The sequence below is a fragment of the Dipteris shenzhenensis genome, chromosome 18 (assembly GCF_047967505.1).
Source record: "Dipteris shenzhenensis isolate YYH24624 ecotype China chromosome 18, Dip_SZ_1.0, whole genome shotgun sequence".
Classification (NCBI taxonomy): Eukaryota; Viridiplantae; Streptophyta; class Polypodiopsida; order Gleicheniales; family Dipteridaceae; genus Dipteris; species Dipteris shenzhenensis.
In genome coordinates, this window is record NC_141613.1 from 52119354 (window position 1) to 52147008 (window position 27655).

A 27655-nucleotide genomic window follows, 5' to 3' on the forward strand; every position below is an offset into this window, starting at 1 on the left:
ACTAATGCAGTGATGAAACCACACCATTAATAAAAACAAGCTGTTTTTTGCCCTTGTGATTCTTCTTGATATAGGCTGGTACCCGAAATTTTTGAATCAAAGGGTCAAAAACCTGTTGTAACATGGGATGAAAAGATTCCAGTAAAAAAGGTACTTCTGCATCCCGGATAGAAGAAAACTCTGGCACACGCATCAAAGGTAAAGAGGCGAAATCAACATCTGTATCTTCCGATGAAAAAGTTGCATTCGATAAAGCAGGGTTTAGCATTTGAGCTTCATTCTGAGGATCAATCTGAGTAAGAGCAGGGGCAGCATCCTGAGAGAGAGCATGCATATCATTCTGTAAAATGCCCTCTGCAAGGGGTACATCCATATCCTGAGTAGAAGGAAACTGATGGTGCTCAACAAGGGTGCAATCCTGAGCTTCTTCAGCAAGAGGAAGATTTGCCTGTGATTTATCAACCTTCCTCTAGTAGTGCTTTGGAGCAATAGAAGGCTTCGCCAGAAGCCATAGCAGAAACCGGAGGAGAAGGGAGAGTAACCTTGACAGCTGAAGAAGGAGCAGGAGGAATGGGCCTGGATGTAGAAGGGCAATCACGTGCAAAATGACCAACCTGTCAACACCGATAACATGCAGTGGGAAAAGATGCAAAATGGAGCCTGATGCGCATCGGATGGGCAAATCCCAAATCAAGATCTAGAGTAGATGGCACGGGCTGCGTCATATCCCACAAAATGCAAAGACGAACATCACGGGAGGCTTGCAAGAACTCCTGTCTCTAAACATGAAGAGGCCTTCCCAAAAAAGCTGCAAGAGTTGGAAGATGCTGAAGAAGAGGCACGGGCAGCGCTTTGAGAGTAATCCAAACCGGACAGTGAGTCAGAAGGGTAGCAGAAGGATCGAAAAGTGGATCCCAGGGCATGACATAAGCGAAGAAACCAGCCCCAGGAACACCAGCATGACTGACAAGGTGCTCTACCACCTCAGTCGAAGAGCAGTGGGCATAGTAAAATCCTTTGCCCAGAAAGACAAAGGAAGAAATACAATCCAGACCCAATGACAAAGCTGAGCTGAAGATAAAACCCTGCCCATAAAATAGAGGCAAACTCCAAATTGCTGAGCCTGTCGAAGTCCAGAGACCAAAAGGGCAGAATCCAAGGAACAAACAAGCGGGAAACTCGATGAAGGAACTTTTGTGACAGAGGCAGAGCACAATTGGCGAAGAAGATCCAGCTAGAGGGAAGAAGAAGGGCCATCGGAAACATCTAGCTTTGCCGATTTGATCAAAGGTGAGGCAGACAAACCACCATGCTTCCGCCGAAGAAAAACACGAGTAGGAGGAGCAGAGGTAGAAGGAGGCGCTGAGACAGAGAAAACAAAAGAAGCAAGTGTCAGAGCAGCAGGAAAGGACGAGGAAGATGAGACTGGAGCAAAAGCCACCGAGGGCTGCAACACAGATACGGAAGGAGGCTGCGCAAATGACTGTACAGGCTGTACGGTTGACCGTACAACCTATACGGATGGTCGTACAACAGGCACGAAAGGCTGTACAGGGATGTGCAGGGAGCACGAGAGCTGTACGGGGAGCTGTACAGGGGGCTGTACGGGGGGCAGCAGGGTGCACGGAACTGGTATGGAAGGTCGTACAGCTGACAGCAGCTGTACGGAAGGCAAGGTAGGCAGCATGGACGTCAAGGGTGACTGTACGGATGGAAACGGGGAGGAAGACGAGGCTAGTAGGGCAGAGGAGGAGGTCTCCATCGCTCACCCTCATCACATCTGGCCACACACTGCCTGTACACACACATGAAAAGCCCTTTGACATGGACACCGTAACATATCAAATTCTTGTAACATGCAAGTGTCATTTGGATTGCCAGAAATGCCTTTCAGCTTAATGACGAGTACTCAAGTGCTGAGCAGTTATTCATAGCTTGGTATGGAAAGAATGCAATTTTACTTGCTAACTGATTCTCATCTTCTATGGACTAGGCTAAATACTTGTTGGATCAAGACCTCCATAATTTTAGTGATCAGATTTCTCAGTTACAAGTGGAGCTGGAAGAGCAGACCTACAAACCTAGATCATACCTTCTCTCTTTCCAGTCAAAGAAGAACCAAAAAGATGACTAGAGTACATTGAGTTTTTCTTTCTCCGTCCAGGTGATGCAAGAAACTTTTCCTGCCAACAAATGGAGCAGAGCTTGTTATCAAAGCACTACTGATCAGATCAGTGAATCTGAAATTTTGTTTCTTTCCTCTGAACAGTGGAATTTTTGTCTTCAGTCTAGATCTTCCTCCTTAGAGGATAATATTTTGTTCAGCAGAGACTTCAATGTACAAATCATATCACTGAGGCTATGGAGGGTTCTCAGGTTCACCCTTCTCAGATCTTGGCCAGTACTTGGACAAATACGGTACACACTCTGATGGCCATATATGGGCGACCATGCAAGGATCCTCTCGAGTAGCCTCCTCCAGGAGAGTTACTTTTCTTAGGGATTGGAGAGACTCTCCCTTCCTTGCTGAGACTTCTTTAGGGTTGAGTTGGCATTTTCAACCTCAGCCTTGGTTTCTTTCTACCTCATTCTTTTGAGGTGTTTTTTATTACATGCTTAGCATGTTGTATTTCTGCACAGAGCTTGCTCTAGCGAGTTTCTTTCTTACTTAATAGAAGTCTCTTTTTTGCAAAAAAAAAAAAACTACAAATCATATGATTATAATATAATCAAATATTTCTTTGCCCAAAAAAACAAACAAACACTCACCTCGTTCAGGACAGCCTTGGATTTGTTTTGCGCAGCAGTAGGGGCTCATATTAATTGGAACAAGTCCAATGGATTTTAGATTAGTGATGAGGACACTCTAGACTGGGGGAATGACATAGGATTCACTTGAATCCAAAGGGGTATTTCCATCAAGTACCTAGGATGCCAGGTTTGTGTGGGCATCTCCAGCACAATAGTTTGCTCTCGTGTTGGAGAGCATCAAGAGGAAACCCGTTTTTTAGAGTTCTGCCAGACTTGAGACCTTGCATCCAGAGTAGTGGTTGTGAACCAGGTATTATTGGCTACTGCCTGGTTCGTTTGCTCATGTTGGTGCATATCTAGAGGTTGTATCTCTCAGCTCATGAGACCTGTCAGGAACTTCCTATGGAGTGGGTTAGATGGCACCTCAAATGTTGTATGAGTCTTCTTTAGGGTTGAGGTGGCACTTTCAGCCTCCACCTTGGATTTTTGTAAGCTCGTTTTGAGCTGGTTTATTTCCTCATGCGTGGCATAATGTACTCCTGCATTTGAGCTTGCTCTTGAGGTTTTCATTCATACTTAATGAATATTTTTGAGAGAAAAAAAAAAGATTGCGATTTGGAAGTGTCTAGAATGAGACAAGATAATCCTTTTTCCAGGAGAATTTGTGTGGTAAATGATACCTAGGAGTTTCTGCTTATGATGCATAAGAAACTGTAGATTCTTGCATCATAGTAAGTGTCAGTATTTTCTCACTCACTTTTTTTGTTGGGGCACCCTTGTCTGCCTCATTGTGCCAGCATGTCTGAAACGCTTTTCATGCATCATCATACCAATATTTTGAGAAATAGATCCTTTGGATGGCTCTCGAGGAGGATTTGAATGAATTTTTGCTGCTACCTGAATAGTGTGTATAATGAGCGGGTGTATGGTCAAAGTCATAGTGGTAGTAAGTGGAAGCAACTATGTGGGTGGCTTGTAGGGGTTGTGGTAGCATGAGGTAAAGAGGAAATGCAAGTGGTTGGCTCTAGGCATAAGGGAGAGCAGTCTCAAGTCAATGGTGTGAGGCGAAATTAAGAGGCTCCATTATATATTCAACCATGCTATGTCCTCCCACACAAGGGTGGCATGTGCATTCCCTAGACGTGCCTATCTTTGCAACCTGATCACCTCATTGATATCAATATATCCAACGCACAGTTTTTTTTAATCGAAGTCTATGTATCTTTATATTACAACATCAAAATGGCAAGTATGTAGGATAATCTAACTGACGAGCACACAGACAATCAAAGAATGGTTCCCACAGAGACATCCAGAAGAACTAATACTTGGCTAGAGACGGATTACCAAATACTCTATGGTTCCTATCTTTCCGTAGAGTCCAAAGTGCCTAATAATGAACACAAGTGAAAAAAATATCAAACCCCTACCTATGAGATGGATCCATATAGCCAGAAGTGCTCGCCAAAGCAAGCACTAGGAAACTGTGCCTGTAGAAGCTGGTGTAGAAAATGTAAAAAATGTAAAAAGTCACTAGTCTCAGGGAAATGCCAAAAAAAGTGAGCCATGGATTTCCTCGGAGACAGACATCTGTGACAAGTAGCAGGAGCAATATGTCAACATGCCAAGGTTTGGCCAAATGAAATAAATCCAAGCATAACCAGCCATAAGAAAACCTATTTGCAAAGAGAAAGTTTGCAGTTTCAAAGTTGCCGCGATATTTTTTGCATTATTATTCATAGACCAAATATGATTTGCACAATCTGAAATCCAAGGGGGAGGCAGCAAGACTTTATACAACTTGGCAACCATGACATCAGCCAATAGTAACAAACAACAACCCAGAACCTAGTAGTGAAGGGCCCAATCCTTAAGGGGATATGTGAACTCGAGATTGGACACTGGTAGAAATCCTTGGAGCATCTGAAGAAGTGTATGCCAAAGATATCGATAATGCAGTCCCAATTCAAACTGTGCATGGAGAAGAAAGTTCCTTTGTTGGCTGACTACTCTTTTATTCACCCACAGTTCGTGAGAGCTTGTGAGCTCAACTCCTTTAGCTCATTTCAAGTTTCCACAGCCCGTACTTGCTCTTGTGCCACCTGCACATTTCGGCTGTACAACAGCTCACCATCCCGTACAACTACATCCGTACCTTGTCGTACAACAGCTGTACAAGCTGCTCATACACTCGCTGCCTACAACTTGCCGTACAAGTCTGTGCACCTGTCCGTACCAGCTTCATCCATACAGTCCTGCCCATCTGTACATTCTTTGTATGCTCCTACTGTTAGCAGTCTGTACCATTGTTGGCCACACGTTGTACATCACCTACGTCGTACTGTCTCACATACCAGCTACTACATATTTCATACAGCCCTGCCCATCAGCTCTATATTGCCTGCGTGCAGACAACCATACAAGCAGTCCATACTGCTTGTCTTGGTACCCGCACAACTCCGTACACCCAACAGCTCAAGCTCGTACCTGCTCACTTATTGTACAGGTCCAGCCTGTGGAGTGAAGCCAGTTGCCTCGCACAAGTGACTTCTGCATACAAGTGCATTTGGAGAGTTTAGGTGTGCCCACAGGTACTTTTGGGATTGTTTTGGGCTGCACATTCAATTCAAGTTATTGCTCAAGGAGCATGCATTTTGAAGCCAAGTATTGGCTGAAGGTGTACGCACACTATGGATGCCTATTGAGCAAGAAAGTGCTATTGCATTTTGAGCCAGTGTTTGGCTGTGATTCAGCACTATTTTGGGGCAGAAATACATTGCTATATTGCATTTTTATCCCGGAAGGGATTGTGGTTGGGTAGGCATTTTTGGGGCAGATTCACTGGTATTTTAGAGCAGTCATTGTCACTGTATGCCATTGCATAGCAATCAGTTGCCTTTCAGTTGATTTGATTTGCAGGTACATTTGCCTTTATTCTTGAGCTTGCAATTATGTCTCTCACTGAGAATTTTGGTACCATGTCTGAGGCAGATAAGTTGGATGGACCCAACTATGCTTTGTGGTCATTTACACTCAAGAATATTTTGGTTGGCAAAGGCTTCATCGTGAATGGTGATGAGACTAGACCTGCTGGATCTAGCATGAGTGCATCTTCCACTAGCACTCAGGCTTCTACTACCACTACCCAGGTGATTCCCATGGAGGATCAGAAGAGGTTTGGTCTCATGAATGCCCAAGCTGTCTTTGATTGCATTATCTGTGAAGACTCACATTAAGTCAACCATTAAGTCGTGCAAGCATGCATAAAATGCTTGGGACACGTTGAAAAGTATGTGGAATGTCAAGAATGAAGCCAGAAGCATTGCTTTGAACAATAAGCTCAATGACCTGCCCATGCTGGAAGGTCAAACTATTTCAGAGGACATTGCTAAGATTATTGACATATTGCTTTTGGCAGGCAGTTTTGGTTCTTGGGGAGATATACCACCACCCCCAACTACATTCGGTTTTTCAGTTGTTGTTGTTATTGAGCTCTATGGTGATTATATCATGCCCATACTTCTCATCTCTATAGACACTCTGTTGTGGACGTTTGTCATTTCTCCCGGTCCTCCTGCTTTGCTCTATTATGGTACCGATACACAAAGCAAGAGACCCATGGACACCGGGAACTATCGTACCCTCATGATTGGCCACACACTGGCCAAGATCTATGGATCGCGGTGCTAGAGAGAGAGATCAGCAGTCACACAGAGGCACGGGGGCAACAAGCACTAGGGCATGCAGGATTCAAGAGGCAACACTCTACTCTCGACCACATTTTCACTCTGAGGGCTATCATTGAGGAGGCGAAGTCCAGACATCAGAAAGTCTACACATGCTTCGTAGACTTTCGAAAGGCCTTCGACATTGTTCCACGATCCCGCATGATCAGGAGACTACAGGAGATGCGGATCCCAGAGATATTGATCTGGGGTGTGATGAGCTTATATGAGTCGTCAGAGGCAGGGTCCGTGCCCCTGGCGGCCTATCGGAGTGGGTCGAGAGTACCATTGGGGTGAAGCAGGGCTGCCCTCTCTCACCGACTCTTTTTGGACTCTACATTGATGAGATCACATCTTTCATAGATCGCATAGGTGGTGAGGGCTCATCATTAGGGGATCTCCTCATACAGATATTGTTATATGCTGATGATATAGTCCTAATATCCTCTTCAGCGGAGGGACTACAGAGAGATCTGGACGCCTTAGAGGTGTTTTGCAGAGAGAGAGATCTGACGGTCAACCTTGGGAAAACTAAGGTTATGATCTTCAACATCTCATGAGCAATGACTAACCAACTCACTTTCACCTATTGTGGTGAACCAATGGAGATAGTGCAGTCATACACATATTTGGGAGCAGTCTTCACAGGCCCCATCTTCACGATGAAGCATGCAACCCAAGCACGACTCACACGAGGGCGTAGTGCTTTGGCTAGACTAGAGCGACAGTGTTTCCAGGCGCACTTCCAAGATCCACCAACGAAGGGCTGGCTTTTTGACACACTAGTGCGACCGACTATCATGTATGTAGCACCTTTCTGGGGGTGCGATCTTCCGAGGATAGATTGGAGGAGCTTCGAGCAGCTACACGTGACGATGGGATCCAGGATGATCCAATGTAAGCCCTCAGTTCCACATGAGATAGTACAGGTAGAGTTCGCCACGACACCTCTCTAGGTTGATGCCATCTTTCAGACACTGACTTTCATCCATAGGGTGTGGGACTTACCCCATTGGAGACTTCCGAGATTGGCCCTAGAGTCATCCAGACGACTTGCAGAGAGCGGGGTAGACACATGGTATGCACGCATATCTACATGGCTTGCCAGGCACAGTATCCAGATGGATAGGCTTCCCGCCTTTCAGAACAGCATGGCTGCACCTCCTGAGTTGATCTCGCAAGATGAGATCAACCGTATTATACAATTAGACCTCCTCCAACTTCACACATCCCGGACTTGGAGGGAGGACCAGGAACTCCCCACCAAGACCCAGTTCTATCGCGACCACTTCCTACGAGTATCAGAGGAGGGATTCATTATCAGACCCCAGTATCTCGAGGATAGAGGAGTATCTCATGCACTGAGGATTGCCATTGGTCAGATGCGGGTTTCATCCCATCAGCTGAGGATTGAGGCAGGGAGAGTAGCGGATCTACATGCTATGTACGCTGGGGGCGGTTGAGACAGAGGAGCATTTCCTTTGTGTTTGCCCAGCCTACTATGAGATTCGAGGACGCTACCACTGTCTCTATCTAGAGGGGAATGGCTTCACCCCTTTGTCACAACTGATTCATTTCCATGACCAAATCTATATCAGGCTCTATCTGATGGAGATGCGGCGACAAAGGAGGCGTCTACGATAGATCAGAGAGCAGCATGGGTTAGTCAAACCACTACAGGACATAGAGGGTGACCGGGCATAGCGGCACGTCATAGACTTCTATGCATTTGAGTCAGCCCTCGGACATAGTGGAGTGGAGGAAGAGGAGCTAGTTAATATGAGAGCAGTTTGAATGAGCAGCTAGCACAGTACCGCCAAGAGAGGGACGCAAAGGGCACATGTGCAATAGAGAGCTCTCAGAGTACACTCTATTGAGGTCTGACCTATCACAGCTTTCCTCAGAGGAGACCGACAGAGACGAGGGATCACTCTAGACATAGCCCAGAGAGTCCAAAGAGCGAGGAGACCGTGGCCCCCGCCACAGCTCGAGACATCTCAACAGACGCAGATACGAGATATTTACGCAACCCACTAGAGAGCCATCACTGTACCAGGCTTCATCCCAGTGCCTGGATAGATTGATTGATGTGATATCATTATGATTATGTTTATGATTATGATTTTGTTAGCATAGATTAGTACTAAGCAGGGGTCCTAGCGTACCCTTTGCTTCAGCCCACTGAGGCTTGTATGAGTTCGCTTTTCTGTGCGCTTTGTCCCATAGGCCTGCGAGGTCTCCCATGGACGTTAATATATCTTTCTTTCTCTGCAAGACGCACATTGCATGGGAGATCTTTTGGCAATCTAGTTCGATTGCTTTTTTGGAGTGTTTCTAGTTCTTTTGTACTAGTTGTTCTTTACTGGAGCACTTTTTAATGCTTTTAGTTGTCAGTAGTTTGTTATGAGTAGTAGCTGTCCAACTCTGGGACAGCTATGAATGTGAATACTTTCTTAATGCAAAATTTCTTTTACCAAAAAAGAAAAAGAAAAAAAAGCGTGTATATATATATATACATACATACATACATGCATACACACTTTTTTTTTGGGTGAAATCTTTGATTAATTATATTATATGAGTAGCAACCAAATAAGGTGTTACAATTACATCAACTGAAAATTTCAGTATATGCCAAAAAGACCTCATGATCTATGCAGCGGGTCTGCAAGCAATCAAAGAAAGATTGCTGCAGAGAACGCCTAAAAAAGCCAAATAGAGAGAAAGTGAGATCATCGAAGACTTTACAATTCCTATATGTCCATAAAGTCCATAGTGCCCAGTAGCGAACCCAAACAAGAAAAGATGAAACTCCGGTCTGGATGGATGAAACCTAAATAGCCAGAAGAACTTCCCAAACGGAACAGATGGGAATCTCGCTCGCAGGCACTATTGAAGCAGATAAAAAAACTCACGAGAGCACGGACAATGCCAAAACAAGTGAGGCACAGTCTCCGAAGAAGCAAAACATCTGTGGCAAAGTGCAAGAGCAATGTGTCGATGAGCTAAAAGCTGTGTCCAGATGCATACACACACACACACACACACACACACATACCCAAGTGGTGGAGAAAGAGATTACAACAGCTTTGGGCCTACAAAACTCCTCTTCGGCAACAGGTTTTCTTTTGGCAAGTACTTCTGGGCATTCTTCCATCTAGACAGATGCATCTAGACAGATGTTGGCTCGTAGACATATAGCTCTTGCTCGTTGCTACAGATACTTGAGTTCTCAGGAGATTGTGCCTCATTTATTTTGGTTTTGTTCATGCTCTCGTGAGTTCATTGATCTTCTTCAACAGCGCCTGTGAGTGAGATTCCCGACTATTCCTTTTGGGAAGTTTTTCTGGCTCTTTGGTTTTCATCCACCCAGACCAAAGTTTCATCTTTTCTTTGTTTGGGTTGCTATTGGGCACTCTGGACTTTATGGACAGACAGGAACTGTAAAGTCTTTGGTGATCCCAAATTTTTCCTCTTTGGCTTTTTTAAGCGTTCTCTGCAGCAATCCTTCTTTGATTGCTTGCAAACGCACTGCATAGATCATGATGTATATCTAGCATACACGGAGATTTTTTAGTTGATGTACTTTTGGCTGTCTCGTTTTTTAGGTCGCTACTCTTGTAATATAATCAATCAAAAATTTTCACTAAAAAAAAAGTGTGTGTATATGCGTACATATACATACATACACACACACACTTTTTTTTTTAGTAATTCCATGGACTTGTATTAGAAGATTAATATTGTACAAAGAGACTCTCCTAAAAGGGGAGAGCCCTAATCAAAAACACAAATAAACTTTCTCCATGCAGGACCTGTCTAGATCTACTTCCTTACAGGCATCATAAATAGATTGCCTTAAGGAAGCTCTGAAGAATTCATAGGGCTGATGGAAGTGTTTGTGCAAGTATGCCATATTATGTTCAGTCCAGAAGGTCCATAGAGCCCAAAATCTAATCCAGTGAAGGAGTAAGGAATAAGGTCTCAATGGAGTAGGACATCTGCCAAAAAGCCAAAAAATTTTTCCAAATCTGGTATTCGGGAATCCAAGACATAAGAACCTTGAAATCTTTGCAGTCAAAAGCCTGGAGCATTGACAAAACCATAATAAGTGTGGTACTGTCTCTGCATGTGCCTGGCATCGTAAACAGGTACCGGTGGCAGTAGCTATCTTCCTCTTAACCAAAGTAGTTCCAACTGGCAATGTTCCAGTAATGCAATGCCAAAGAAATAGTCTTTGTTTGAGACGCAGCTTGGCCTTCCATAAAATACTCAAGTTCCTTGACCACCAAGAGAGAGGTTTTTGCATATGCCACAAATAATTTGCATGAGTGTGTTTCCACGGCATGGGCTGAAGAAGTGTGTATGTTGTCATAGAGGTGAGTTTGCTGATAGGCACAGGGCGCATATTCAGCCCTTTGGGACATAACTTCTAGTCAGCTAACTTGTTATCATGTGAGAACTGGGGAATAGGCAATAAAGGCTGCAGAAGATCTTTTATTTTCTTCCAGATAGGCCTGTGGTGCATTCCAAGATGGTATTTGGCCATGATCTGAGGAAAAGTAAGAAGTTGCCCCTGATCATCTCACACATCTGCAATACATCTGACACCCATTTTGCTCAAATTATATGATCTGACAGGCTCCTGACAAGCAAGGGGAGGATCAAAAACTGCACTCCAATATATGCTCTCACTCCGCAAAGAGTTGTTATGGGGGTTTGCAGGATCCCATTTGATATTAGAGAGGACCTCTTTCCAATCATGAATGAGTGCCGAGGCAAAGGGGAAGTTTGGGATTTTCCCCATAAATTTTCCAAGTAAAAGCTCCCAGACATCCACTTCCCATTTACCATAAAAAAGTGTCTGCATAGTCTAACACATATAGGAAAGCATTCTTGTCCATGGTTGTGTTTGCTTAAAGAAGGTGAGCAGCATTGATACCTTTCGTGAGAGTGCATGATAGCGAATATTAAGCACATTCAAACCGCCACATTTCCGAGGAGAATAGATAAAGTCCATTTCAACAAACGGAATGCCTTCTTGGAGGCCTTATTCTTCCATAGCATGTCCATGGCTTTTGACATATAGGCTGCAATTTCTTGATCTGTTCAATGTAAAAGTAGCAGAAAGAATTGTATGTATGCCATAACAATGGACTGTACAATCCTAAGGCGGACATGAAGTGGTCAAGTGGCAGTTTTCCAATAATTTAGCTTTGCATTTAGCTTATCTAATATCCAATTAAGATGCTGTTTTCTAGTGACCAGCCAGCCAATAGGATATCCCAGGTGCCTGATCAAAACATGAGGATCTAAAATCTCTCCTGGCCAAAGTATGGCATGCCAATCTCGACTCTTTAAGGGTATGAGTTTGGATTTCTCAAAATTAACAAAAAGTCCCGCTGCCAGTCCAAACAAAGAAAAAGCATCCATTAAAGTGTTCAGTTCTTGCTGTGTATTTTGAGGCATGAAAAAGGAGTCATCTGCATATGCCTGGGCCAGAAAGCTAGATACTCCTGGCAACTATAAACCTTTTTTTTTTTTTTTTTTTTGCGAAAAGAGACTTCTATTAAGTATTAAAGAAAAACCGTTAGAGCAAGCTCCATACGGGACACATCATGCAATGCATGAAAGCTCAAGAGCCAAAAAGAAAGGATTGAGGCTGATAGTGCCATCTCAATCCGGTAGAAACCTCCGAGAAAAAGGGAGAACCCCTCCAAACTCGAAGAAATATAGTCCTTCTAGAAGAGGCTGCCGGTGAGGGGCCCTGCATGCTAGCCCATATGGCTATCAAAGTATCAACTGTGTCAGTCCAAATACCCGTGAACACCTGTGATGGGTGTATCTGGGTGCCCTCCAAGGCCTCAGTACATCTGGCTCTCCAAATGTGCCAAGACGAAATGCTAGCCAAAATCTCCCAAGAGGTGTCCACTGAAACTTGAGAAGCTCTGCAGGGAGTAAGAGGCACATCCTGTAGAGAGCAGGGCTCTATCACCTGCCGGCGGACCGAGAGTGCCCAAGAAGAAGGCTCACCCTCATAAAACACGTGGGGCCCGGTAAGAGATAACCATGTGACCGAGCCCCAAATCATGAAGAAAGGGGAAGTGTGAAAGATGCTGAGTATCCGAGCAACCCCTTTCCAAACAGTCCTCGCCTGACTGCAGTCCCAAAGGCAATGTCGCACTGACTCCTCTACAGAATGACATCGAGGACAAGTGGGATCAGCCCCAAACCTTGATCTCCACAGGTTCACTGCAATCCCTCCATGAATAGAAAGCCAAAAGAAAAGAGTGATCTTTCTATTTCTGAGGGATTTCCAGAGCCTCCTCCAGAAATTTCTACGCAAATCTGTAGTGATGAAGAAGCTTTCCCAATGGGGGCTCTGGAGGGGATCCAACCCCTACTTTTCAGCTGAAACCTCCTGGCATTACCAACCGTGAAACGAAAGAAGGGAATCCCCCTCTCTCGGTGCCCATGATTTATCCACTCCCACTCTCCTAGGTCCCACTGCAAGCACATGATAGGTGCACCTCCATATAACCACAACCTCCAGGATCCCAAGGCCAAAAGCAGAGGGTCGGGGTCTAAGTACCACTGCAAGCCCGCTCCATGGTCCACAAAACCAGCAATCCTGACAGGCTGAAAGGCAACCTCAAGAAGAATGCCATCCTTGGAAGTAGAAAGTAAACCTCCATCCCCAACATCAAAGACTAGTGCGTCTTCCCCGAGACCTCGGAGAGCGATCACCTTTAAGGAACTGATGTCCTTGAAAAAGCCCCCATCCAAGTGGTGGAAGTATTAGGCAGCTCAACTGTCCATTCCACCGGGATGGCTGCATCTATTTGCTGAATCCTGCATGCTACCCCTCTGAGGTGACTCACGGACTTTGCCACTCCAGTTGAGAGTCTGAGCCAGAATCAACTACTTTGGCCTTTCATTTGTCTTTAGCCTGACTTTTTGCATGCAAAGAAACCTTATTTCCAATTTGTGTCACAGGTTTAGCATTCTTCTCACCAGGCTTGTTAATAACTTTTTTCCTCTCCTTAGGCTGAATAGGAGCAGTGTCCCTTGATATGGCAGCAAGAGGTGGCTGATGTAATACAGAGGGACACTCAGAAGCCAAGTGTCCAAAATTATGACATGAGAAGCAAGCACCAACAAAAACACCCCATTTCAATTTGAAATATTTCTCCCCTAGATTGATACCATCAATCTCAACTGCTATAGAGGATGGTGTTTCTCTATCTGTGTCCCATAGTATGCAAAACCTGTTCCTATTGCCAACATTGCGAGGCTTGCATATAACTTATCCAAGTGTAGATGCAATGGTAGCTAACTGTGGACGCATGTAGTCAGGAAAATCAACCACCTCTACCCAAATTAGACAGCTTAATAAGACTCTGATAGTCCTTGTTGGGCGACCAGGGCATAACATGAACCATCTGTCTGCCATAGAACAAAGGTGACATCTCTAGCATGCGTTGCTTTTGAAGGGCATCCAACAAGTGAACTTCATAAAAGCTTCTTGAAGCAAAATACACCCCTTTCACAAAAGAGCCCTCAAGCAGGGAATTAATTTTGCTCAAATTATATGATCTGACAGGCTCCTGACAAGCAAGGGGAGGATCAAAACTGCACTCCAAAATATGCTCTCACTCCGCAAAGAGTTGTTATGGAGGTTTGCAGGATCCCATTTGATATTAGAGAGGACCTCTTTCCAATCATGAATGAGTGCCGAGGCAAAGGGGCAATTTGGGATTTTCCCCATAAAATTTCCAAGTAAAAGCTCCCACACATCCACTTCCGATTTACCATAAAAAAGTGTTTGCATAGTCTGACACATATAGGAAAGCATTCTTGTCCATGGTTGTGTTTACTTAAAGAAGGTGAGCAGCATTGATACCTTTCATGAGAGTGCATGATAGCGAATATTAAGCACATTCAATCCGCCACATTTCCGAGGAGAACAGATAAAGTCCATTTTCAAAAAACGGAATGCCTTCTTGGAGGCCTTATTCTTCCATAGCATGTCCATGGCTTTTGACATATAGGCTGCAATTTCTTGATCTGTCCAATGTAAGAGTGGCAGAAAGAATTGTATGTATGCCATAACAATGGACTGCACAATCCTGAGGCGGACATGAAGTGGCCAAGTGGCAGCTTTCCAATAATTAAGCTTTGCATTTAGCTTATCTAATATCCAATTAAGCTGCTGTTTTCTAGCGACCAGCTAGCCCTCTGAGTCATCTGCATATGCTTAGGCCACAAAGCTAGATACTCCTAGCAACTGTAAACCTTTTAATTTCCCCTGTGAGGTAAGATGATCCGTATAGATTAGCAGGGGGTGAGTGGCAATGGCATAACGTAGCGCACTGAGGGGGCAACCTTGCCTCACTGACTTACCCAATGTCCAAGATGTAGACAAATGATTGGCCAAAATACATTGGGCTGAAGAGTCTTTATATATCCAATAGATAACCTGCACCATTTTTGGCCCAAATCCCATCTTGTGCATTGTTTGTGCAATGAAATCCCACTGAACAGTGTCGAAAGCTTTAGCTATGTCTACCTGTAAGATTAAAACATCTTGTTCAATGTATTTGGCATACTCAATGGCAGTCATGGCATTGGCAATGTTATCGTGACTCTTCAAGATATCAACCCACAAGCTAATCTTATCATATCTTTCCCAAGATCATCATCGAGCACTAGCAATGATGCAGCCCACCATCTCTGGAGATTCTATTAGTTGAGGCCTCTGCAGCAACACCCGGCACCCGCCGCCTGTGGCCAAAGGCCTCACTATTTCCAGCTTTGAAGCAACTGAGTACTCACACCACAACTAGCCAACCCGTGCACACATTGCAGCATCCTCTTACTCACACACAACCTCCGTCCAAGGACTTCCAGCCAGCAGAAATGACGCCACAGCCATATAGCTCCTTCCAAAGCAAACTACCCGCATAGTCATCCTCCTCAAATCCAGCAGCTCCCAATAAGAGCAATAGCCAGTGCTCTCCATGCTAGTCTGCTACAGCTCGTCGCTCATCTCCACCTTCACGACTTCTCTCATGCTCACAGAGCTCATGGAGCTCACGCCTCTTCAAGGTCCTTCAGCTTGTGTAGTAGTGATGCCTTCTCTATGAAACCAAGAAGCGCATGGTGCATACTCTTTGTCGCTCACAGGCCTCTGCGTCGCTCTGAACCTCTAGGTAGAAGCACCTCAAGCAACTACCATAGAGTTTGCTACAAGATTCCAGCCAGAGCCAATTGTGCCATAAAGTTCGTCAACATGAAGCACCTGGAGCCCATCTACTCCAAGCTCCTCCAGTTGAAATCCCAAACCTGTCACATACACAATCACCGCCACAACTTCCCTAGCTCACAAAGCTCTCTTTGTCAACACACACGATGTCTTCATGCACAAGTTTCAGCTTCCTGCTCACGCACGACCTCCCATCAACACCTGCAAGCCTCTCCAACCTCTCTGATCGTTCCACCTTTATTTCTCAGAGCCCCTACCTACGTAGATTCTTCCAGCGTAAAACCGAATCTGCTCCCAGCCGCCATCTCCACGTAGCTCCAGCTCACAGCCTAGAAGCTCCCCTTCATCCATCACGTAGCCACCTTTGCATGAGTAGGATGCCTTCCCAATTAGTCCAGCCACCTCAGCCTAATCTGCCACCTCATTAGTGACATTTTACCACTCTCAAGACATTTCCCCCAAATCACATTGAATGCACATTTTGGATCTTTAGTCACACAATTCCCACACACATTAGCATGCACATTAAAGCTTGCATGCAACCCCGTACACACACATGAAAAGCCCTTTGACATGGACACCATAACATATCAAATTCCTGTAACATGCAAGTGCACATTGACTCAGGAAAATATTAAAAAAACCCTTCATGACTTGACTTTACATGACCCCAAAAACATTTCACTTGACCACACACTGGACACCCTTGCTCTAGAAGTCTGGTACAACCACATTGCATTTCATCATTTCCCATGAAGTCCCTGCAAAACATACTTTATTGTCTTAAAAAACTATACATCAGTCCATCATGCTTGTGAAAGAAAAATCCACAAATGCCAAAAGCCCACACCTACCCTAGATGTGTACAACTATGTGCCTACCCACAGCTATTTACAGTGCTCAAAAACTTGATACTGATTTTTTCCTATCACCGTGTGAGTCCAAAATGACTCTTTGGCATGAAAGGCATGTTATGCTCTCTAATCTAATAGTGGCTGCTGCTAAGATCTTGCTGCAGCAAGGCGCTCCTGAACCCAAGCATCTGTAGGCCTTTTTGAAGAGCAGCCAACTGCTGGCGGATACCTATCTCTCGCCTAAGGATCTCACCTCTCCTAATACGAGCAACTGAATGATAAAAGTCACTAATATCTGAGAGGGCTGCAGCTATATCTGATGGGGAAAGCTACCCATTATGCATGTGAGATACCCAAGTCTGCACAACTATCTCTGTGAGACCCTCCTTTGCGTGAAAGGCATCTGGAATCTTGATACTGGCAGAGTGACTCCTCACATGAGGATTTGAAACAATTAGAACAATTGGAAAGTGACCTAAAGTGGACACCGTAGGTGTAATGCATATTGTCCCACCTCTGTCCAGAGCCCAATCATCCACATAAGATCTTTCACTCCATGCATGGATAGGCATCTGCAACCTCCTATTCGACCAAGAAACATGAGTGACTGTGGCTGAGTGTGGAAAGCGTCATCATGCCATGCATCTTTGCCACTGTACTGAAAAAGGAAGGCATCCCAACCCACTCTCTCTAGGGAATGGATACCACCTTCCCCACCTCTTTTGTCTGTGGGCATTTCAACCATGTTGAAATCACCCCCAATGATCCAAGACTCTGCAATGCATGACCAAGAAAGCAGCTCCTTCCATAGAAGGACACGCTCTCCTCTTGAATTAGAGGTTTAAGAAACCAACCTTACACCCACCAATCAAAAGAATGATTCACTGAGCTCTAGAGGGAACTATGATCCCATGTCCAATCACCAAAGGTATTATCGAAGAAGAAATAGAAAGGCAAGTATCTCCCCTAATGCCCAAGGCGGGTGACCAAAAAGTATGCCCTGAGATAAGCTTACCCGACTTGGCACAATCCCTGACATCCAGTTTGTGTTCTTGAATCATGACAATATCAATGGGGCACGTAGTAAATTTGGATGAAGTTAGTTACGAATCAGCTACCTACGGTGGCGGTGAGATACACCTTCGAGGCCCCGAACATCCAACTAGCAATCCTCATCGGTGAGAGGAAGAGGCTGTATGAAAAATCCTACTGGTAGGGGAGATATCCCTCTCCTAGGAAAATTTCCTCTTATCAAGAGGAGGGAAGTCAACTGGGGAAAGCACTCCCACACTTGCAGAAGGGGAAGCTCTATCCATGGTGATCTGAACAAGGTGCTCCCCAACGGTAGAGGGTACAAACTCCTCCTCGAACTCAAACTCTGCCATGTCTGCCAGAAATGTAAAAGAATTCATGAATGATGGAGGAGTAGAAGCGATAATCCCCTTGCCTCTGTCAAGAGGTGAAGAAGTAGGAGCAAGAGAGAAAGGGGGCTGCTGCTGCTAATGGAGCTCGGCCATAAAAGTAGCATTAGCCTAGAGTAAGGCACGGGTTTCAGCAACGGCTTGCTCCTTAGGGGAAAACTCCTTCACATGAACATCTGAAGGGACAGGAGCAACCTCATCATCACAAGGAACTAGGACAGGAATATCTCCTGCCTGTAAGGGAGGGTCTGGGGTGTCATCAGTAGCCTCTTGAGGTGGAATTGGCTCAACAACTCTGACTAGCACCCAATGGGGAACGACTGGAACATGACATGTCGATTGTCCTATTCACGTTGTAGAAGAAGGTCCAAGACAAGAGGCTGGCAGTCCTGGGCAAGAGGTAGCAGGTCCAGCAGTGCAAGAAGTGGTAGGATGTGCAGTAGATCGTGAAGTAGGTGCTATGAGGCACTACACCCATGGAACTTTTAGGCCTTTTCTTTTTTATCTCCCTTGGGCAATCCCTGGCAAAGTGCCTAGGGGCGTAAATCCTACACGGATCTGCTGTCTCCCAACGATCTCAACTCTTTGCCTGAAGAATGAGCCATCTAGACGCTAGAGCATGATGTGGTAATCCGTAATGTTAGGGTCAGAGATAATGACCCTAACACGTGGTACCCCATCCGACCTGACTGCCTCTATTGCCGAAGAAGGCATCCCAAGAAGGGAGGGGTTTCAGTGACCATCCCGAAAGCGGTTCCAATGGGAGATAAGAGTCAATGGTACACTTGAGGGAGGCTGGGGAATCTAAGGAACAAAGAAAATGTCCGGCCATCCTCCTCCACAGGGTCAAAACCCAACGAGAAGGGCATCAAGAAAATCCTCCTGGAGCTCAGTGCTAAAGGATTGGCCTTAAGCACTGTACCCGCTGCATCCGAGAATCAAAAACAACTTGAAAGAAACCTGGACCAAGCAGACGAACATCTATGAGGTGCCTTGTGAGGTCTCCAGGTAAAGCGATGAGCATCCAGCTGTAACTTGGAAGGGTGGGACCCATGGATACGAGCAAAGAGCGATGTCAAGCTCTCGTGCTCTGTATCCTTTTTGAGCTACTGCAGCTCATTTGTTGAGAATGATAGTTTTTGCGGTCGGTGGAAGCGAGCAAGGATTGGCTGAAGGCTCTGAGCCATCGTCATTCGAGGTGGAAAGGCCGACACAAACACAATTGAACTCCGTCCGACTAAAATGCTGCTAAGAAGGAGAGGAAGAAGGTTGAGGGGAGGGAGGCTAGGATGGAGATAGAGAGGAGGAGGGGGGGAAAGGCTAAAAGAGGGAGGAGAAGGGATGAGGAGGAGAGGGGCTAGAGAGGGGCGGGGGAAGGGAGGTAGGGAGAGGGGCTGAGGTAGATTTGGAGAGAGGCTAGGGGGGGGGGAGGAGAGGGGCTGCAGGAGGCGTGGAGGGGTGAGGCTAGGGGCGGGGGTAGGGAGTCGGAAGTAGGGGCTGAAGGGGGCAGGGGAAGAGGCGGGGGTAGGAGAGAGGAGGTGGCGGGAGTAGAGTCGAGGGTAGGCGGGGGTAGGGGCTGAGGGAGGCGCGGGGTAGAGGCAGGGGAAGGGGCGGGGATAGGGGGGGTAGAGGCGGGGAGGGGGCTGAGGGAGGCAGGGGAGGGAAGGTAGGGAGGGGGATGAGGGGAGGGAGGAGAGAGGGCCGGGGAAGGGAGGCAGGGAGGGAGGGGGCTGAGAGAGGGCAGCACTGTAGGTGGGGAGCAGCAGCAGCTCCCAGGAACAAAATTCAGACCATGTATCTATATTTCAACTAAGAGGTAACAAATCGCAATCTTACTCTCTTACCTTCTACAATGTACCAACCAAAACTGTGGCAGAACTTTGTCAACTTTTGCATCTCTCAATATGCAAATCAAAGTCGCATGAGATTTGTCAGCTTCTATAGCTCCTTTTGTATTATAATGCGGGGCATCAATTCGGCCATCTGTGCTTCCAAAGCACAAATAAACCTCGTCATCAAAGTTAGGCCTCTGTAATGAAGCCCAAATTGCATGCCTATCAACTTGAAATTGCATTATAATGCGGGGGCATTATTGCAGTCAGCTGTGCTTCTAAAGCACAAATAAACCTTTCAAGTAAGTTAGGACTCTGCAGTGAAGCCAAAATTGCATGCCTATCAGCTTGAAATTCTACTGCCAATCTACAGTTTATAATTGACTGATCTAACAAGTTGATTCTTGTGAAAGTAGGTAGGTAGGTCTCCAATAGTCAGTTTCAATTGTGTGAAAGCTTTAGTTAATCATTGAATAGAACCTTATAATGCATTTCCATGCATTAATAATGAGCAAAAAAATGTTGTTAGTATGGAGTGAGCTAGTGTCCCAATTGGGTATTTCAGCAGCAAGCAAAAATCCACTATAGTACTCCCGAAGCTGATGTTGTGAGTAAAGAATATTGTTTCTGCCCAAAGGCTTCCAAAATGTCAGTTATTCCTTGAGCATAATGTGGTGTTTTTGGTAAAGATATGGAGCTTTGATATGTGGACTCAACAATCACTAATGCTGCTGGAAAGACACCTGATTTTCACTAAACGTAACTATGACTCTCTGCTAATTTGTATTTAAATATTGTCAAGGCTCTTTTATATTTTATCAGAAGACAGTGAAGGGAAGCTTTTGCATTACATCTAGTTCATAAGATCCTCACGACACGAAGTTGGTGTCATCTGTTTTGGTGCAGGAGGACGAGTGTGTGGATCTTTCTAAATTTGAAAGTATATCATCACTGAAAAACAGTTTCAACAACTTCTCATTCAAGGTATAGTGCTTTTAATGGACACATTCTCATTTAAGGTACAATAACTTCTCATCCAAGGTATAGTGCTTTTAACGGACACTTGCCATGATCAGAAGTAGCCACAAATTTGATAATCAGTAAATACACAGACGTAACTCAAATAAGTTTTGCCTATGTTGCACTTTTAATGTTTCTGTTGTTCGAAAAGTGCTACGTGCATTTCTATATGGTGTGGGCTTTTGCAACACACATTCTTGTTTCTTGCAAAGTCCATCAATCAATGTTCTCAGTGGTTAGCCATTCGTATTTTAAATCAAGTTGATGGAAGTCTGATTCTCAGTTCACAGTGGCTACCAGCATGGGAAATTTATTGATGAATAAAGTCATAATTTGAGTGCACTTTGATGTTGTATAGCATTGTAGGTCACTATGCCATTAAAACGTTTGTCTCTTGGTGCAGAACTTGTCACAGCTTGCATCTATCAATTATGATCTTCTCTTATACACTGCAAAGGAACCTTTGAAGTGTCATTCAGGACCACCATCGCCATCATAGGCAGGTTGTAACTTTGAAGGGTCTGTGCAGTAAAACAATTGTACAGTGTGTAACATTATCAAAATTCTTCTCTCATGCTCCCCAAGATTGGTTCTCAGATCTCTGTAGAGCACATCCTTAACACACCACACTTCAATGGGACATTGAGTTAATGATATCTTCTTAACCATGTTTCAACAACAAAATGCAGCTTATTTTTTATTTACCACATTATCTTCATGAAATCCCAGAAGGAACTCAAGTTTTTTTGTTGAAGTGGCTCCTTAAATATAAGGGGAGGGTAAAATTTCTGCAGCTTTTAAAGGTCTGTTCCCTTCATGTAACAGAATATGATGGTATGAGTATGGATTACCTGACCTTGCGAACCAGTCTAATGAAATTTAATAAGGGAAAGTTGTGGCCAACTTCCATGTCATCATCAAATCATGGTGTTATTGTTGTGGAGTGCAATGAAGAACCTATGCATGTTTATGTGCAGCAGTTGGCACTAAAATGATTTCTCATATCTATATGTAAGTTCTTAACATTTAATATTCTGAAAATTGGGGAGCAAGAGAGTGTCTCTGAATTAGTTTTTTATAACAGGCAAATTGAATCCCTTGTTATTTTCTCAATCAGCTTTTAAGTATCTTCTTCTTTTTCTTTTTTGCAAAAGAGTAACTTCTTGAAACAACTCCTACCTTGAGTCTACTACCAAGACCATCTTCACCAAACCACGGAGTACACAATCTAGAACTCACCACCCATTCACCCCCCAGCACTGGATGTCACAAGAAAGACACATAGCTTGATTATGGGTCAGTAGACCTCCGATTCCCATACCACAGAAGGCCCATCTACTGAGGATGCATTGACATATCTTGCCAATTGTTACAATAGAGACACCCCTGACCACAGGTCGACAGGTGTTGACCACATGTTGACCATGTGTCAACACAAGTCAGCCACACGACACGAGGGGTTGACCACACGGGTTCATCCAAGAGTACTATCCGAGGCGACCATGCGTCTTACATGTCAACCACAGGTCGACACATGTTAACCATAGGCCGACAATTGTCAACCACAGGTCATCACACGTCAACCAAGATTACCATGCCCAAGGCGATCTCATCGAGAGCTATGCACATGGAGCAGTTAGGAGTATTTACAGTTACACAATGGTTCAATGGTGCAGTGATCCAGCTCACCTGCACATGGAGTATTTACACCATCCTAACTAGAAGAGGCTGGCGAGTCAAGGAGTCAGGAAGTCGTCGTAGCCATCAAGAGAGCCAGCAGCACAACGGCTATCCTCAACAGCTAAGGAGATAGGAGGATGACCAATGGGGAGAAAGGGGGAGATTCTTAGCGAAGAAGGGGCCCTCCAAGGCGGGGGATGAGGATGAAGGAGAAGGTGGAGAGGGAAGGAGACAGTCAGCATTGAGCATTCGGCGTTCAACATTGGAGTAAGAGGAGAGTGTGAGGAGAGATAGAGGCTGGAGCTACGAGCTCACCAAGGAGGGAGTGTGGAGAGACCTGTGTGTACCACTCTGTCTACTATGGGGATAGATCTGTGTGTTCTTGTGACTCGCGACTTGTGACCTGTAGGTGCTGGTCCAGTGATATGTACTTTGGCCATCTTGGTCACTTTCTCATTCTATCTCTTTCCAATATGGGGACTGTTCACTAGTGTATGACCATGTTTCTTCTTATGCTTATGTTGTGGAGTTCTCATGTGATTGTCATTTATCATAGTGCACTCGTACGTCGTTGTTCACTGTAGTATAGTCATTGCAACACTCATGCTTCTCACGCAGTAGCGTTTGGCCTCCGGTAACACCTTCGGAAGGATAGGAACCCCTCCCCTCAGACAGTTTATGGCGATCACGGTGAGACATTGCTGGTGTTGAGTAGCAAGAGGCATGTGGAGTTCTAGGGTCCTAGAGGAGAGAGTTCTTTGGTTGATAAACTACCTGAACATGTCTCGCTTCAAGAGTTCCTAAAGGAAGCTATCAAGATGGAGCGGTCACAGTTAAGTTTTGCCTCATCATCAACGATTACGACCACCCAACTCCCAAGAGAGGGATCCTCCGCATGGCAGCAACTCAAGAAGAAGTTAGAAGAAATCAAAGAAGGCCTGAAGGATAGAATAAAGGTGGATGGCCAATCATCCTTTGAGGCCCAGATTCGAAGTGGTCTTTGGTGCACAGAATGCAAGGGCTCTAACCATGGTTACTAGGAGTGTCCCTCCAAGCGTAAGGTACCTACTTCTACCTCATTTTGTACATTATGTGAGATCCATGGACATGATCCCTTTGAGTGTAGGTACCTCAAAGGATTAAGGAAGCTTCTCCCAGAGTATACTTCAGGGGAACCTCTAGTTGCTGCAGTCAACAGAACAGTACCCATAACTTCTAGCCAGCACCAGTAGCTCCTTTTCCCCCTCTTGCACGAGCATTTGAGCCACCTCCTCCTTCTGTCATGTCGCCTCCATTGCTTCCAACTCCCCCTTTGCTCCAAGCTCTTGTACCCAATTGAATTGGTGCCCCTTATTTCTACCCTCAGCCTTATTATGCATCGTATCAACCACCTATGTCAGGAGGTGGATCCATACAAATAAAAGGTGACAAATGTAAGGACAACTCAGAGTCAGCACCACAGACCTCAGCACCAATCAGTTCGACAAGTGTTCCCCCACCAAGGTCATTCTCCGCCTCCAAGGTACATAGTACATCCAGAAATAGACCACCCTTGCTTGCTCCTGATAGTGATTCAGAAACAAACTCGAAGGGCACACAGCCATTAAGGTCAACCACTAACTCCGGAGGTGCCTCATCCTCGGGTGATCACTCTATGCCTTTGAGGTATCAGGAGGTGGTAAAGAGTGTCACGAGAGATCTTCAAAGAAGTTTTGAAGATGAAGGTAGCACACCTTAGTTTCCATCCTGCAAGTCCAGCACTATGAGGTTTGCAACAGAAGTGACAACCCTCGGACAACACAGGGAGAATGAGGCACAAGTAGATTCTTCCACTTTTTCCCCAACCGCACTCAACAAAGAAGGGGCGATGGGGAAAGGACCTAGTCCTACCCAAGAAAAAGGGAAAGGGGTGATGGAGGAGACACCACAGGGGACAATGACTCAGTTCAAACGTACATCCGCATCCTCATGTAAGCTTCGACCCTCGACCAGAGGCTAGGAGGATGAGGTCGCACAAGGCTAATATTAGTATCCAGCACTACTCCGTGTTTGAAGATCTTGCCCAACATCACTCTACGACAACTTTGTCTGTTGTCCCCCCAAATCAAGCATCAGACCATTACATTTCTCAACTGCCTCCCAGGAGGTCAACATAAGGGATCCACTCGGAGTGAGCCAACACCAGAGACATTACCGGCTCAGCATGGGTCTACACTAGACCACTTCTCTGCCTACGCTGCCCTCACTTGTGAATAGAGTCCCAAGCTTACAGTGGAGATTCATGGAATAGAGCTGAAGGACGTCTTCCTTGATGGTGGGGCAGCCGTGAACATTATGCCAAGAGGTACACTCCAAAAACTGCGGTTGAAGTTGACAAGTGATGTTCACTTTCAAGTACGCATGACTAATCAACATAGAGTAAAACCAATGGGTGCAGTTAAAAGTGTTCATATGAAGATTGGCGGAGTAACTTTTCTCTCCAAATTTTCTTGTCCTTGATATGACCGAAAATGAACAGACTTACCCTCTACTTCTTGGTAGGCCATGGTTGCAGTCCGCAAAGGTCATCTAGGATTAGTCAACTGATGAAGTTCGGTTGCCCCTGGGATCCACATCCCTTGAAAGCCGGAGCTGAAGAGGGCTTGTGGGGACTGGCCCATGGGTGGTGACCAAGATAACAATGAGGCGACAACCTTGGAAGGATTCGAAAGATTGACCTACTTGTTGGATAGGGCTGATCAAGAAGACTTGGAAGCTGTCATTTTGGATTGGATGGGAGCCCTGGGCTCCTTAGCCGTCAACATGGTGGAACTATGCCAACAAGAAGATCCCGAAGAACACCTACTCGTAGTATCAAAAGTCCACCCAGAACCATATGCACAGGGTCTAGCTGAACTAGTTTACGAAAGGATGCCCTTTAGTCTTTGCAATAGTCCACACATGTATAAGGGAATGGTCACTAGGGGTACTACAGTGGACACCACTGATCGTACTAAGGACATTGATGGTATTGCAATGAAATTTGATGGTTGTCCAATGGCCGACATGGAGGACATTGGTCAAAATGATGCTGATGGTATTATAGCATACAATGATGGATCTATTGTATACAAGGCCGGTATTGCACAACCCACCAATGGTACTCCAGTGTACAATGATGGTACTACGGTGTACAACCATGGCACTGTTGAGTACAATGATGATCATACAGAAGACAGTAACACTAGTGAAGAAGAAACTGATGGTGATGGTGATGGTGATTTAGAAGAAAGTGACACAGACATTGCTGAACTTGAGGAGAACCAACAGCTTGAGGTCTTCCTCTTTGCCCATGTTTTTGTAAATGTGATTTCTCTTCATCCAACCAATGGATTCAAAAATCCTTTCAGCTGGAGACTCCCACCGCGGATACGGAGATGATGCTTGACCTTTACTTATCAGAAGTCAACCACCCCTCAGTTGAAGACCTTCCTGAAACCACTTATGAGGTGGAAGGCTTACCTTATTGGGGCATGGTGAAACAAGCACCAAGGCGTCGAAGGCATACAACATCTGCAACATCTACTGACTCTACATCTCAGCCCGTTGTGCACGTGCCCGAGAACCCACCAGTTACTTACCCCCCATTTTGGTTGAGAGAAGTGGAGGGGGACTTTCCCCTTGAAGATACTCCAGCACATATAGGAGTGAGAACGGGTGAGCCAACTACCTCAACATCCCAATGCATTGCCCCTGTTGATGAGGCACGGAACTGGCGGTACCTCAATATTGGGACTGAGGACCACCAACCCCGGCATTTGAAGTTAGCCACTTGGGTCTAGGAGCATGACTATCTTCTAGTTGCAGAGTGATAGATCTTTTTAAAGAATTTGTGGATGTATTTGCATGGTCCTACAAGGATCTGAAGGGGGTGCTTGCGCTGATTTCATGGAGCATCGCATCGACTTATATCCTGATGCAGACCCTGTGATTAAAGGTCCATACCACATGAATCCCAACTATGGAAAGGTAGTCCAAACAGATATACAAAAAATGGAGCAAGCAGGATTAATCTACCCAGTGGATTACTATGATTGGGTCAGCGGAATTGTCATTGTACCCAAAAGAGAGATTGGCAAACTCAGAATATGTGTTGACTATCGGAGTTTGAATGCTGCAACACGGCGTGATAGGTTTCCCCTTCCCTTCACAGATAGAGTGTTGGAGACAGTGGCAGGACATGCTTTATACTCATTCATGGATGGATATAGTGGGTACAACCAATTCCGAGTGAAAGAACAGGATCACAAGACTACCTTTGCCACTCAATGGGGAACATATGCGCCCTTTGGATTATGTAATGCCCTAGCAACATTTCAATGACTTGTAACCAAACTCTTTCAAGAGAATATCAGCAAGTTTCTTGAGGTATCTCTAGATGACTTCTCTGTTTTTAATGGTAAGACCGCCTCCCATCTTGATCCAGCCATACAAAATGATCATCTACATAAGTTGAGATGGGTCTTTGATAAGTGCAGAGAAGTGCGATTGTGTTTGAAGCCTGACAAATGTTTCTTTCTCGCACTCTGAGGTGTTCTCCTTGGTCATATTGTTTCTGCTAACGGCATGACTACTGACCCCACCAAGGTAGAGGTGATCATCTCATTGCCTATCCCTCGTACACCCAAAGAGGTGAAGTCCTTCTTAGGGCATGTAGGATATTATTGAAGGTTCATACATTTCTATACCGACATTGATGTTGCACTGACAAAACTCCTACATCAAGATAGATCTTTTGTTTGGGCCACCCCGCAACAACTGGCCTTTGATGATCTAAAGCATTGCCTCGTGAAGCCCCCATCCTCAGGCAACCAGATTGGAATGTCGTTTTTCATGTCCATGTGGATGCTAGTGGGTGGGCAATATTTCTATACTGGCTCAACCTAACCAGGATACCAAGATTGATTTGCCCATCTACTTTGCCAGCCGACAACTCAATGGAGCATAAGGCAATTACAGTACCACAGAAAGTGAGGGTCTCGGCATGGTTTATGCCATGACCAAGTATCGTCACTACCTCTTGGGCAACAAGTTTGTGATCATCATTAATCATCAAGCTCTTAAGTAT

General features: G+C 45.2%; 1 protein-coding gene across 1 annotated transcript in view; it reads left to right on the forward strand.

Moving 5' to 3' along the window:
- LOC147891398 (putative serine/threonine protein kinase IRE4) overlaps positions 1-21591 on the forward strand; it is a 364420-nt gene extending 342829 nt beyond the window's left edge. The window contains exons 17-18 of the mRNA XM_087389248.1: positions 20755-20832; positions 21272-21591. Of these exons, the coding sequence (XP_087245374.1) occupies positions 20755-20832; positions 21272-21367 (174 nt within the window). The 3' untranslated portion in view covers positions 21368-21591. The remainder of the gene's footprint in view (positions 1-20754; positions 20833-21271) is intronic.
- Positions 21592-27655: the final 6064 nt, after the last annotated feature.